The sequence below is a fragment of the Phaenicophaeus curvirostris genome, chromosome 9 (genome assembly GCF_032191515.1).
Source record: "Phaenicophaeus curvirostris isolate KB17595 chromosome 9, BPBGC_Pcur_1.0, whole genome shotgun sequence".
Taxonomy (NCBI): domain Eukaryota; kingdom Metazoa; phylum Chordata; class Aves; order Cuculiformes; family Cuculidae; genus Phaenicophaeus; species Phaenicophaeus curvirostris.
In genome coordinates this window covers 24481859-24493986 of record NC_091400.1, presented here as the reverse complement: position 1 = coordinate 24493986, position 12128 = coordinate 24481859, and the positions used below count along the sequence as shown (strand labels likewise).

The 12128-nt window shown below is 41.8% G+C and overlaps 1 protein-coding gene across 2 annotated transcripts; it reads left to right on the top strand.

Moving 5' to 3' along the window:
- The first annotated feature begins 3168 nt into the window (after positions 1–3168).
- LOC138723996 (uncharacterized) lies at positions 3169–11623 on the top strand. 2 transcript variants are annotated; one of them, XM_069863585.1, is made up of 6 exons: positions 3169–3338; positions 3664–3743; positions 5191–5305; positions 5982–6088; positions 6305–6419; positions 10884–11623. In XM_069863585.1, exons 1-6 carry the CDS (start codon positions 3272–3274, stop codon positions 10889–10891), a joined length of 492 nt encoding a protein of 163 aa, XP_069719686.1. In that variant the 5' UTR covers positions 3169–3271; the 3' UTR covers positions 10892–11623. The 2 variants fall into 2 exon arrangements, with proteins under 2 accessions (XP_069719686.1, XP_069719685.1); XM_069863584.1 differs by lacking the exon at positions 10884–11623 and adding an exon at positions 7688–8741 and having other exon boundaries at positions 3177–3338.
- The last annotated feature ends 505 nt before the right edge of the window (positions 11624–12128 follow it).

Here is a 12128-nt window from a genome sequence, read left to right as displayed (position 1 = left end):
ACAGATGTGTTCTTCTATAAAACAACAATCATAGAATAAAAAGCATTTTAGCACCACGTGTGTAAAGATGCCTCTTTTTCTATTATTTTTAAATGTTGCACTCTGATGGTCCACCTCAACTCAGCCTCTTATACTCTTGTATGTTTTTAGTTTATAATTTAATTTTATTAGGTTTTGGAATCATGATAGGAATTTGTCTTTCAATACATTTGTGATCACTGCTTAGTCCTTGGGATATCTAGAAACTTGTTGAAAAAGTGTTAGATTTTAATTTTTGACTCTTAGGTTTGTGCTATACAGTATCCTCTTGTAAATTTTTGCTCCCAAAAGCTTGTTTTATTGTGTGTTTTACTAAGTTTAATGTAATTTTGGGATGGAACAAAAGTACATAGAAATGACTGCCAAACATCAACAAATAAATATAGCATGAGGTTAAAATTGGGACAACGCCCCTGTTCAGCAGTCTCCCACCAGAGAACTAGCCGCTAGATGGCTGTGTGTCCTTCCACAGCTGTGGGAGCAGGTGTCTGCAGAAATCAAGTCCCTCTTTGTGCCACTGCTCAGCTACTGAGTCTGGGTAGTGGTACCCTGTTACTCCTCTCCTCCTGACTGATCAAGGTGCCTGGTGGATTGACTATAAACTAGACCAAGGACAAGGACATCTCTGTGCTCATGCATGACATTGTCTTATAACGGGACAATCTACATTTTGCAAAGGACTGCGGATTAATCTCAGGTTTGTTTAAATTGGGAGGGGGTGAGATCACATCTATCCTCTCTGATCAGTTTTGTTTCTCAATAGGCAATGAAGTTGAACTTAATCCTGCCGTACAGGGGTTACCTATGTATACTCCCCGAGAGAGTCGCTTTATCCTAGCTTTATCCTTTCAGCAGCATCCTGTTAGGTCTTCTACACTGGAGAAATGCTGCCACCCCATGTTTCTCTCCTAGCTAAACTCCTTTTTAGAGCGTCTTCAAAGCTGAGGTGGAAAGAGTGCCTGACTGTGATGATCATTAAAGAAAAGCTGCCATTCAGTCTCTTCAAGTATGTCACAAACAACTTTTATCTCTTCAGGCCAGAAGTTATCCACTTTATTAACTGTGTGCTATGTGTGCTGTATAAGTTGAGACAAAGGTTTATGTGTAGCTCTTGACCTCCTGAGAACACAGAGCCTTGATCAATGTCCCTTGTTGGTGAACTGGATACATTTTGGCAGGAAAATATCTTAAAATGCAGCTGCATTTAAAAACTGTATTGGCGAAAATTTCCCAGTTACTGTTTTCCCAGCAGCATAATTGCTTATCTTGCAAGGGTGAAGAGTGTTGTATTTCAGCATCAGAAATGTAAACTGTTTGGAAACAGGTCCTTTTGCTCTGCCTAGAAACAAGCATGGTGAAGGGGCTGGAGAACAAGTCTTACAAGGAGCAGCTGAGAGAGCTGGGGTGGTTTAGCCTGGAGAAGAGGAGGCTGAGGGGAGACCTCATTGCTCTCTACAACTACCTGAAAGGAGGTTGGAGAGAGGAGGGAGCTGGCCTCTTCTCCCAAGTGACAGGGGACAGGACAAGGGGGAATGGCCTCAAGCTCTGCCAGGGGAGCTTCAAGCTAGACATCACAAAAAAATATTTCACAGAAAGGGTCATTGGGCACTGGAACAGGCTGCCCAGGGAGGTGGTTGAGTCACCTTCCCTGGAGGTGTTTAAAAGACGGGTGGATGAAGTGCTGAGGGGCATGGTTTTGTGGTTGATGGGAATGGTTGGACTCGATGATCCAGTGGGTCCTTTCCAACCTAGTGATTCTATGATTCTATAAACCTCCTTCATTATCAAAGACTTGTTTTGCTTACAAACTTTTATCAATCAGTAATGTATACAAAGGTATTTTACTAATAATAAGGAAGTCACTGTTGGGGCTGCCACTGAACTGTTTTGTGGACACATACCTGTTTATCAAGATGTTGTTATGATATTAAGAAGGCACAGCATTGTTAATGCACGGAGGTCTTGCTGTTGGCTTCACTGCTCCAGGATCTTCTGGTCATAATGTGTTATGCTACAATTCACAGGAGCAAGCAAATGCAATAAACAAAAACCTGAAAAAGTGCCACATAAATAAATATATGGTGTAATGTAACATCAAAGCAGAACATCCTTGTCTTGACAAAACCAAACATCTGCGGGCAAGATGAACAGTTCTGCCCTGGTAGTGACAATAACAACCATTCAGAGCTTGCTGGAGAAGGAGAGTGTGTGTCAATGTAGTTTGGTGGGCAGGCAAGGTCAGTGCTTGGCAGCACAGTGTGTGTAACAGGCTGTTGGGCAAAGGGCCGTGACTCTGAAACCTGCCCTTCTACAGACAGGGTCATCAGTCACACCAGTAGCACATCAGCATTACTTAGATAATTGGATTAATCTGCTAGTAAATGATTAGCGTAGAAATTATTGAAGTTTGGTGGCAATTTAGCTATTTAGCTTTTCCCATAAATGCATATAAGCATGTTAGGTTCCTGGCCCCAAAACTACAAATAGAAATACCATGCAGTTGCTGACCTAATATACACACAGACAGCAAGTATGCAGTTAGCAATATAATATACACACAGAAAGTATGTTCATGTTCTCACACCTTTCTTTTTTTTTCACTGTTTTTTTGCTGCCATTGATGCTTTGTTTAATCTGTATGTAGTAACATGGAGGCTAGAAATGGGAAACCATAACTTGCCCTCCTTACCAAGCAGCTAAACTCTGAATGCTCCAGGATATAGAGCATATTCCCTTGGTCCACGTTTAGCCATCAGCTGATATTTTGAGCTTTCTTTTCCAGCATGAGGCACAGGGTTAAGCCCTGTAAGGCATGCTTATGTATTCTACATGAAAATATTTATGTTTGTATATGTGAGCAAGACAGACAAACATAGACGGAGGAGTGGGGAGAGAGTATGCATACATTAAATATGTTTATAGTAAAGCAGATAATCTGAAAATTTCCCAATAGTGTTGGCAGCAGCAGGGAAGCCAGGTTGCCACAGTACGATAACGAGAAACCTCCCTTTGCTCTTCTTAAACCATGCTGGCAAGCTCCCCACTGGCTTCCCAGCAAGTTGAGCAATTTGTGCATCCCCTCATCCAATGCTAATGGCCTATCACAGCACTGGTTCCACCGAGGCACTCCCTAGGCAAGCAGTGACCCGTGGGAATGTACCTCTGTGTGTGACTCCAGCACCTCAGCTCATAGGATCCACAAGGAACAAGTAACCAGCCCCTGCAGAAAAAAATGCTGTTCAGCTCCTACCCACTCTGGAAAACCCTGAGTTTTGTAAGTTTAGCAGTGCTTCTTACAGGTAAGGTATTGCTGTTGTTGTATATGACTAACAATTACTTAAATAGTGGCTGTCTTAGAGGATGAAGCATCTCACTTGGGAACCCAGCCCTGGGTGGCCACGAAGGGGTGATTAGATTGCTGGCTTTTGAGAATCAATCAATATGTGCACAACTTATTCACAATTGACCCCTGATCATCTCAAGTGTACGTACAAGGTAGCACTAGCAACACAGAGTAGTGGCAAAAGTCCCATAAAGAACTGTCTTTGTATGATGTTTGAGGTTCGTTCATGTGTTGGAAGGGATTATTAAACAGCTATGTACCTGCTTCTGTTTGTCCTTTAGATTTTGCTGCAACTGGAGCTTTTGCTGGTGAAAGTGAGTGCGAAAATGCAAAGATAGACGATGTGACTGGGAGTCTTGAGGTAAGAGGTTGGTGGCATCAGCCAGCCCAGGACCTGCTTTGCACACTCGTCTAAGGTGATGGGAGGAGCGGGGCCTGCCTGTGTGTCCTGGTGCAGCAGGGTGTGCTGGCTGGTCAAGCACAACTTGCATATTGCTTTGGCAGTGCCTGGCCCAAAGCAAAAATACACAGTGGGGAGGGGAGCAAGATCAAAGAGCAAAAAATGTTTAGTGTCATTTGACCTGCTGCGTCTTTGGCTCTACTACTGCTAGTCAAAAAAAGTCCTTGTAGGTACATCTTCCAGTTTTGCTTTGCTTCAAATATATGAAGTGCATTGAACATAAACAGTTATGTCTTTTACCTTATGTGCATAATGTTGTTTTCAATTCCACTTTCAAATAGAAAGTGCTAAGTGTTTTAAATATAAAAGCCAGTCAGCTGAAGCCCTACGTTTTATGAGTTAATGTCTTCTCTGGGCTAGGCACACCATAGAATCAGAGAATGGTTTGAGTCAGAAAAGACCTCAAAGATCATCCAGTTCCAGCCCCCCTGCCATGGGCAGGGACACCTCCCACTGGATCAGGTTGCTCAGAGCCCCATCCAACCTGGCCTTGAACACCTCTGGGGACTGTAGTCTTGATTTATATTATGTTCTGTGTACGACTGATGTCCATCACTTTCAGCAACGTTTCTGAAAGCTTCATCCCAAAAAGCAGAGTTAGCCATTGCTGGCCAGTGCTTCAGCAGCTGCCCCTGAGAATTGTTCTTTTTTCCTGCATCTGTGTAAGTTCAGAGTCATTGGTGTCTTGTTATAATGCTGGCACACACTTGTGTTTTGGTTGTGGCATTTATCACAGCTCTACACCATCCACATATGCACAGAAGCTGTTTATATGGGTATAGAGCAATAGCTAGACACAAATACTTACTTTACACACACTCACAAATAGATACATATTTTAGACACATACAGACACATGTTCAAGACCAGGTTGGGTGAGGCTTTGATCAGCCTGGTCCAGTGGGGAGTGTCTCTGCCCGTGGCAGGGGGCAGAATTGGATGATCTTTAAGGTCCCTTCCAACACAAACCATTCTGTGATGCTATGATTCTATGGTTCAGTAACGAAGAATAACAAACTGATGTTTTATAGAAAGAAGATACTTATAGTGGTTTATAAAGTTATGTTTTCAAATATAGGCAAAAAAAGTCCCCAGGCTTTACCAGTCCTCTTTCTTGATCTCAATATAATGGTAAAACCCTATCTGGGCACTGCTTTCAAAAAAAACGTGCTGGATTTCTTCCAAACACCTCGCTGGGGAAATTAATGTTACTTAAAGCTGTATAATTTTCAGTATGGTTCTTGTTCTACATTTTTTTTTAAAAGGAAAAAATATTTGACTACATTTATAAATTAATTCCAAGGCCTTTCCTCCTTAACTTGGCCTTTCTTCTCCCCGAACTCCACAGAAATATTCAAAATGCTTTCTTGATATGATCGCCAAGGATGAAAAAACTTCAATCAACCGCCTTGTCTGGAAACTGCAAGACATGCTTGATCTTCTGCTCCCTATTCAAGCAAAATGTGAGGCCCCTCATGAGCTGATGTCCTTCTTTGTTGGGTATTGAACAAAGAGGCAGTGGAGAAGCATTAAGAAAATTTCTTTACCTACAGTCAGAATGAGCTACGTATCTGCATTTCTTGAGGGGGAGAAAACCAAGACATCTTGGTAATAAGCCAGAGAGCAAGGATGCTTAACCACTGCACAGACAGGCATTGGGGAGGCACGGCACCACCAATGTATGGAGTCCCACTATCCCCCCAGCCCAGCCTCCAATGCTGAACAGCAGTGCAGAGTCACAGAGGCAACAGGGCCTGCTCTGTCCTCCAGCAAGAGACTCCTTGGTACCTGGGAGCGAGCATATCAGTCGTATTTTTCAAAGAAATATTAGGATAGTTTTGGAGACAATAGTACTGAATGTGAATGTCACTTTGAGTCATTTCTAGAGTGTAACTGGGGCTAACAAGGATTTTGCTGGCATGGTGACAAGTGATAGTGGAAAAATTGGGTGTTTCCAAGAAAATATTAAATGTTTTTAAACAAACAAGAATGCTTACTTTGACAAAGTGACCTTGTGGAGGCAAGTACCACCCATGTCCCAGCCAATGAGTATGCCTATTGTTTGCTTGAGAAAGGGGAGAGTTTTACTTTCACTCTGATGTGTTGTTTTGTCTCTTTTCTTCTTAATCCACTCAAAAGTTTGCAAGAAGCTGCTTTCGTGCCCACTCCCAACGGCTCCTAGGAATGGTGGGCTGGTGTGTGTCATCATTGACGATGCTCAGTACTGCAAACCCATGTGCAACAAGGTAATATTCATGGTTTTCTATTCTTCTGTTGCTGGATCTATTCATTAATTTACTAGTGTGAAGTATAATTTTCCATTTTATACTTTTTTTTTTTTCCTTAAGTCAGGGAGAGGTGGTAGTGTTTGTATTGACATTATTTGGCTGAATAGCTCTTCACCTTACAGTTACCATGATGTAGTCTAAGACCGTTTTTTTCCCCAATCTTTCTTTCCCAAGGGTTATGACTTTCAGTTCCTCAGGAGAAATAGGCTGTATGAAGTATGTGGCAGCGCCACTAGTTTTTCCTGGACAACACAGCTTGTTGGGGGAAAGGAACTGGCTGTTTGTAACCGTGAGTATTTTTCAAACACATCTATTTGCAGGGATGGGAGGCTTGGTCTGTTTTGTTTAGAAAAAGGAGGAAGGCAATGTTTCTCTTTCCTTGGTGTGCCTGGTGACCTTGGTATCTGTGACATTGTGAGAGCTAGTGCTGGGCTGGCAAGCTGCTGAACAAGAAATCATGTTCGCTTTAGAACTGCCATGAAGGCCTGGGGTGGTGAGCATCACTTATTCAGCTTGGGATAGCAAATACAATGTGTATGTAGTGTTTGTGGGAAGATCACAGAATCACAGAATCATAAAATCATTGAGGTTGGAAAAAACCTCTAAGACCATCAAGTCCAACTGTCAGCCCAACACCACCATGCCTACTAAACTATGTCCCAAAGTGCCATGTCTACACATTTTTTTGAAGACTTCCAGGGATGGACACTCCACCACTTACCTGGGCAGCCTTTTCCAATGCTTTACCACTCTTTTGGTAAAGTAATTTTTTTTTTTTAATATCCAATCTAAACCTCCTCTGGTGCAACTTCGGGCCATTTCCTCTTCTCCTGTCACTTGTTAATTAGAAGAAGAGCACCCACATCGCTACAACCTCCTTTCAGGTAGTTGTAGAGAGTAATGAGGTCTCTGCTCAGTCTTCTTTTCTCCAGGTTAAACAGCCCCAATTCCCTCAGCCACACTGTTGTTTTATTAAAAAAAAAAAAAAAAAAGTAAGTAAGTGTCACTTAATACAAATCCTACGTTGCACAAGGGCTGTGTGACCTGCTGGGCAGATAGAAATAGAACATAAAACTGCTCTTTATCTTGCAACAGTACATAAAGAACCCCTGGAAAATTGGCCAACACCTGCACTATTCACTGTGTGTACATACAACAAAACACGGCAGCTGGACCCCAGCCAGCAATGCTGCCGTTTTCGTGTGGCAGCCCAACTGCTCCCATTGCATCCAGAGAGCAGCCTGTGACCCGAAGCAGGTGGACTGACTCTGTTGTTACTGCCTCAATTTAAAAATAAATGTGCATATACATATATAGAAAGGCCAACCTATCTTGCCAATGTTTAGCGGAAAATAGTTTACTGTTGACAGTGCCTTGTTGCTACAGCAGTTGTTTCCCAAGGCCTGCAAAAGCCCCAGTCATCTAGACACTTTTATTCCAAGTTGAAGTCTTTAGTCTGGAAAATGGGAATGCTGGTGCTTGTTTAAAAATTGGGACAAATCTAAGGTAAATATTTTAGCTGGGCTTTTTTGTTGATGTCATCTTTGATCTTTCCAGCCTCTGAGGTGGCCATCAGTGGAGCTGAATCTGCCTATTTCCCCACCAACAGTTCCTGTCTGCACACATCAGCCTTCACTGAAAAGGTGACAGAGCAGCTAAACATCTTCCTCAATGAGCTCAAAGAGCAAGGCATCAAGATCTCCAACCGTGACAAGGAGGCTGATTGTATCATCTGTGGTTACTAGAACCATAATGCTTGTGCAACAGACTAATAAGCCATCTGCGATTTGACACGGGTATTTTGGCAAGATAAGTGGAGCAGTGAAATTATTGCTAAGACATGTAAACATTTAGCTTTTAGTTAGTTACAGGACTAGAGACCATTTGGCCTCAGCTCTTGGGTACAGATCTATAGGCTAAACATAATCATAGAGCTCACGGCAGAGGTTTTTCAAAGGAAGATCATTTTTATGACTTGTCTCGCTGGAATTGAAGAAACATTAGAGTTCTTTAATGGATGCAGTCATTAGTTAAACACAGTAAATGTTATCAGAAATCATCTTCTGTCAGGGATCATCTTTACTGAGAATAGCCCATACTTTTAGTTGCTTTTACAGCTGCCAATGAATCACAGTTGTTGTTCAAATGATCATTAAAACAATGCAAGTCACAACAATTACTGGCTGTAGAGGTATAATTCTTAATTCATGTGCCTACTTGATGGAGCTGTTAAATCAGGCTGCACGTACAGCTGTTCAGGGTCCTGTGTTTTGCATGAGCTACAACCTGCACTGTGTTTTGTTGGTGGGACAGCTCAAAGGTTTGTCCTGTATTTATTAAAAAAACTATAGCCTTTAGGTATACCTCAATGCACTTCTAGGAGTCAAAAAGTGCCCTGTATGCTTGCTGTAACCAGGCAAAATGACAGGAAATTTGTAACATCTTGGTCTGCTATAGAATGTGAGAACTAGAATTGCTCTAAACTAGCAGACATTTACATCACGTCTTCTCTGCAAAAAAGGTAAAGGAGGTGAGTGCTGTGGGACCTGCATGAGAAGCCTTCTGGTTAGCGTGCGAAGGATCAGCTTCAACCTCCTCTGTTCAGTCCCTGTGGGGCTGACCAGTGGAGATGCTCTGGTCTCAGCACAGTATTGCCAGGGTAGCTGGTGGCCTTAGCTCAAGATTGCCACATCTTCTGGCTAGTTGTTCTCTCCATTTCCCCCTCCCTTTCATTCTATTTCCAAACCTGGTCTCAACTGGAGCAGATTTGGCCATTGCCAAAGTTAGCAAAAATTTAATTTGTCATCTGAATTTGTAACAGCTTTAAACATGAACAAATATCCAAGCGATATTTTTTTTTTATTGATTCTTCTCATGGAAGATAATAACACTTGTTCCTGCTGTAATCCTGTTCCTTCTGTGAGCTCTCCCTCTTTTACACCCCTCACGTATGTGTGCTCTGGAAAACCAAAGGCACAGAGTAAGAACCATGAAGAGCAGAAAAAGTAGGTTGTTGGCCACCTAGTATTTAGTGCAAGTGAAGATCAAAGACGACAGAGCACCAGAGATCCAGTTTATTTGTGGAGCTGTAGCTACAGAGCAGATTGTGCATGTGAATTATGAAATCTAAACAAAAGGCTTAGTTACTGCTTGCTTGGTTTTCAGTGGAAACCATGCTTGGGGTTTTAATTTTCTTCTGTTGAGCAAACATTGAAGGCATAGATCTGAAGAAAAACAGCTCATCTGTTTGCATTTCCTTTCTCTTCTTTACCTTTTCCCTATTCCTGTGAATCTCTGAGGCAAAGACAGTACAGTTGTGAGGTACATGAAGTCTAATTGACCTTTACCTCATTAATCACTTAAATGAATCAGATATATAAAATTACACCCTACCTTTCACATTCAGAAGCCAGTCATTAAAAGCAAAAAACCCATCAGTTACTTTTGGGACCAGAACCAGACAGTCATATGACTATTAGCGACTGGCAATTACACCAACAAAGGGATGAGTTGGCTGCTTATAAACAATGAGGCAGTAACTTAAGTCATTGTTTTTCAATCACTGGTGGGTTTGTTTATTTCTGGCAAACAAATAATCTGTATGAAATGCGATTACAGAGTCATAGAATCTCTAAGGTTGAAAAAGACCTTAAAGATTGAGTCCAACCATTAAATGTCTTTGACTCTTTCATTTCCAGCCGATTCACTATCAGCTGATGCTGATTTTAGTTAAAATACGTGAAGCACTGAGCACTTCCTATAATAATTTTTCTACAAGTGTTAAAAGATACATTTCTTTGAGTTATATTGAGCTATTCTTGTGATTTTCCAAATGAACTAACAAAAGAAAAGAAACCCAGTATAAGATTTCATGAGGAAATGAAACCATTGCTCTTGTAAACTAACAGAAACTGTTAAATCTGTGCATCAGAAATCCTGCTAATAAGCATCCCATAATGTGAAAAAATCAGGCTGGAAAGCTGAATTTGATATTAAGCTGGAGATTAGGTGGTTCAAGTTTTTTTTTCCATAAACTTGCAGAAAAGCAATTTTGTTCTATTCCCACCATCCAAGTTATTATTTATATATGAGAAAGGGAAGCTGAACCAATAAGCCTCTATGACACAGTTAAAAACTAAAGTAAACTTAATCATGTTGTTTCCCAGAGTAAATTTGCATAATGTAATTCAGGCAAATAGTTGCTGCATGTTGGCGTTAGCTTCGAGTCAGTGTCTGGCCAGGCAGGTCTGAGCACTGGGCTGTCCCTCATGCCCCTGCTCTAACCCTGGGACAGGGAGGGCTTTGTTTTCTGGCACTTGAGATTTGCCAGGAGTGGAAAATTTGTATAGAAGGAAAGAAATAAAATGCTTCAGGCCAGTAAGTTTTCATATCAGACCAAAGCAACACAAAGATGCTTATTTGGTCTGGTACAACCAGACTAAACCGCTGCCTCCCCACAGTATATACCACATGCTTTTGAGATGCCCACCTGCAAAACCAGCAGTCACCTCAGCTAAAGGCTTTGTTAATATTTACAGTGTAACTATGGAAAGGTTTGATGTTAGTTAAGGGAATACAATGCCATATTACGCTTGCTTCTCTTTCAGTCTTCTTTTCAGTCCATTAGAATGTGAGAGAAGCAGTCAGCCTAGGAACTAAGCCAGCAACAGTATTTACAGCGTAGCCAAAAATGGAAGGCAAAGTGCTGAGAACTATGGTAAATGAAGTCAAAATTATACATATTTTTTCACAGGATGTTAGCATGAATAGACTGGGAAACCCATCGCTTTTGGAAGGATCTTAGGCCATAACAGTGGTCCTTGGAGATGTCATCATTCTGAATCATCCTTTGAAGGGATCAGTGGTTTTACAGCTTATGCCAGGGCTGGCTTACACCGAGCCATGCAGCGAGATTTGCGGCATGCGCTTCATTCTCCAGATCACCACTGCTGCGGGGGGCAGAAACATGAGGAAACTCATTACCAGCACCGCAGCAAAAATGACCAGCAGTATTTCCCATGGGGCCAGGATTGTTTCCACCACGATTTCCTCCATGTCAAGAGTTTGAAGCTGTAAAGCAAAAATTACACTGCATTACTTTCTTGGAAATAGGTATTACAACTGTATAAATGTGTTTGTTTTACTCAGAGTAGGGCTGTCAGCCTCTTTCCCTTATTATTTTCTCATCCTGAGGCTCCAGAAGAGCTCCTCCACCCTCTCTCTGTCCCCTCGATGGACTCAGCCTGATGGTGGAACATCGACCTGCCTTTCCCTTTTGGCTCGGTTGCAGTTGCTGGTTCTGGTGTAAGACACTATGTATACCTTGAAACTCTGTACCTGACTCGTGGGCCAGCTTTGGTCACCTCCTCTTTAAAATTTTGATTTTTAAGGCCCTCCCGTTCCACTTGGAGCATCATTACACAAAACTGATTATTACAGTGACAAGTATCAAAGCTAAAGCTGTGAGCAAAAGGATATGATGGAAAGGAGAGCTGTACATTATCTGCCATCAGAGTGTGTATTTTATCTTTTTTACCCCTGTAAAGTAGGTTTTAGAAACCTTTTGCTTGCCAGAGAACTTCAGCAAACACTCAGTAAGGAGTTACGTGCTTTGAGAATGACTACCGATGTCTTTTTAACTAAAATGTTAAATCTGCTGAAAACTGATTTCTATATGAAATGGTTTAATCAAACAAGTATAAGCTTAAGATTCAGAGAGGTTTAGCAGCTTGGCACAGGGTTGTACATGCAGAACAGAAGAAGAGGTACTGAGTCTCAAGTCTTTAGTTTTGCAAAAGAGTAAAGGAAAGAGTAGACCAGTTGGGAAAGGGTTAAATCAAGGAGGCAGGGCTGTTAACAGCTGTGTCTTGGTTAATCAAGGGCTCAGGGGAGCCACACACCTGAAAGTCCTAATGAAGCCATAAGAGGGTGAATGTATAAAAGGTGGTGGCCAAGGGCTAATTAGGGTTTTGCCTTATGACTTTTTGCCTTTTTGCTT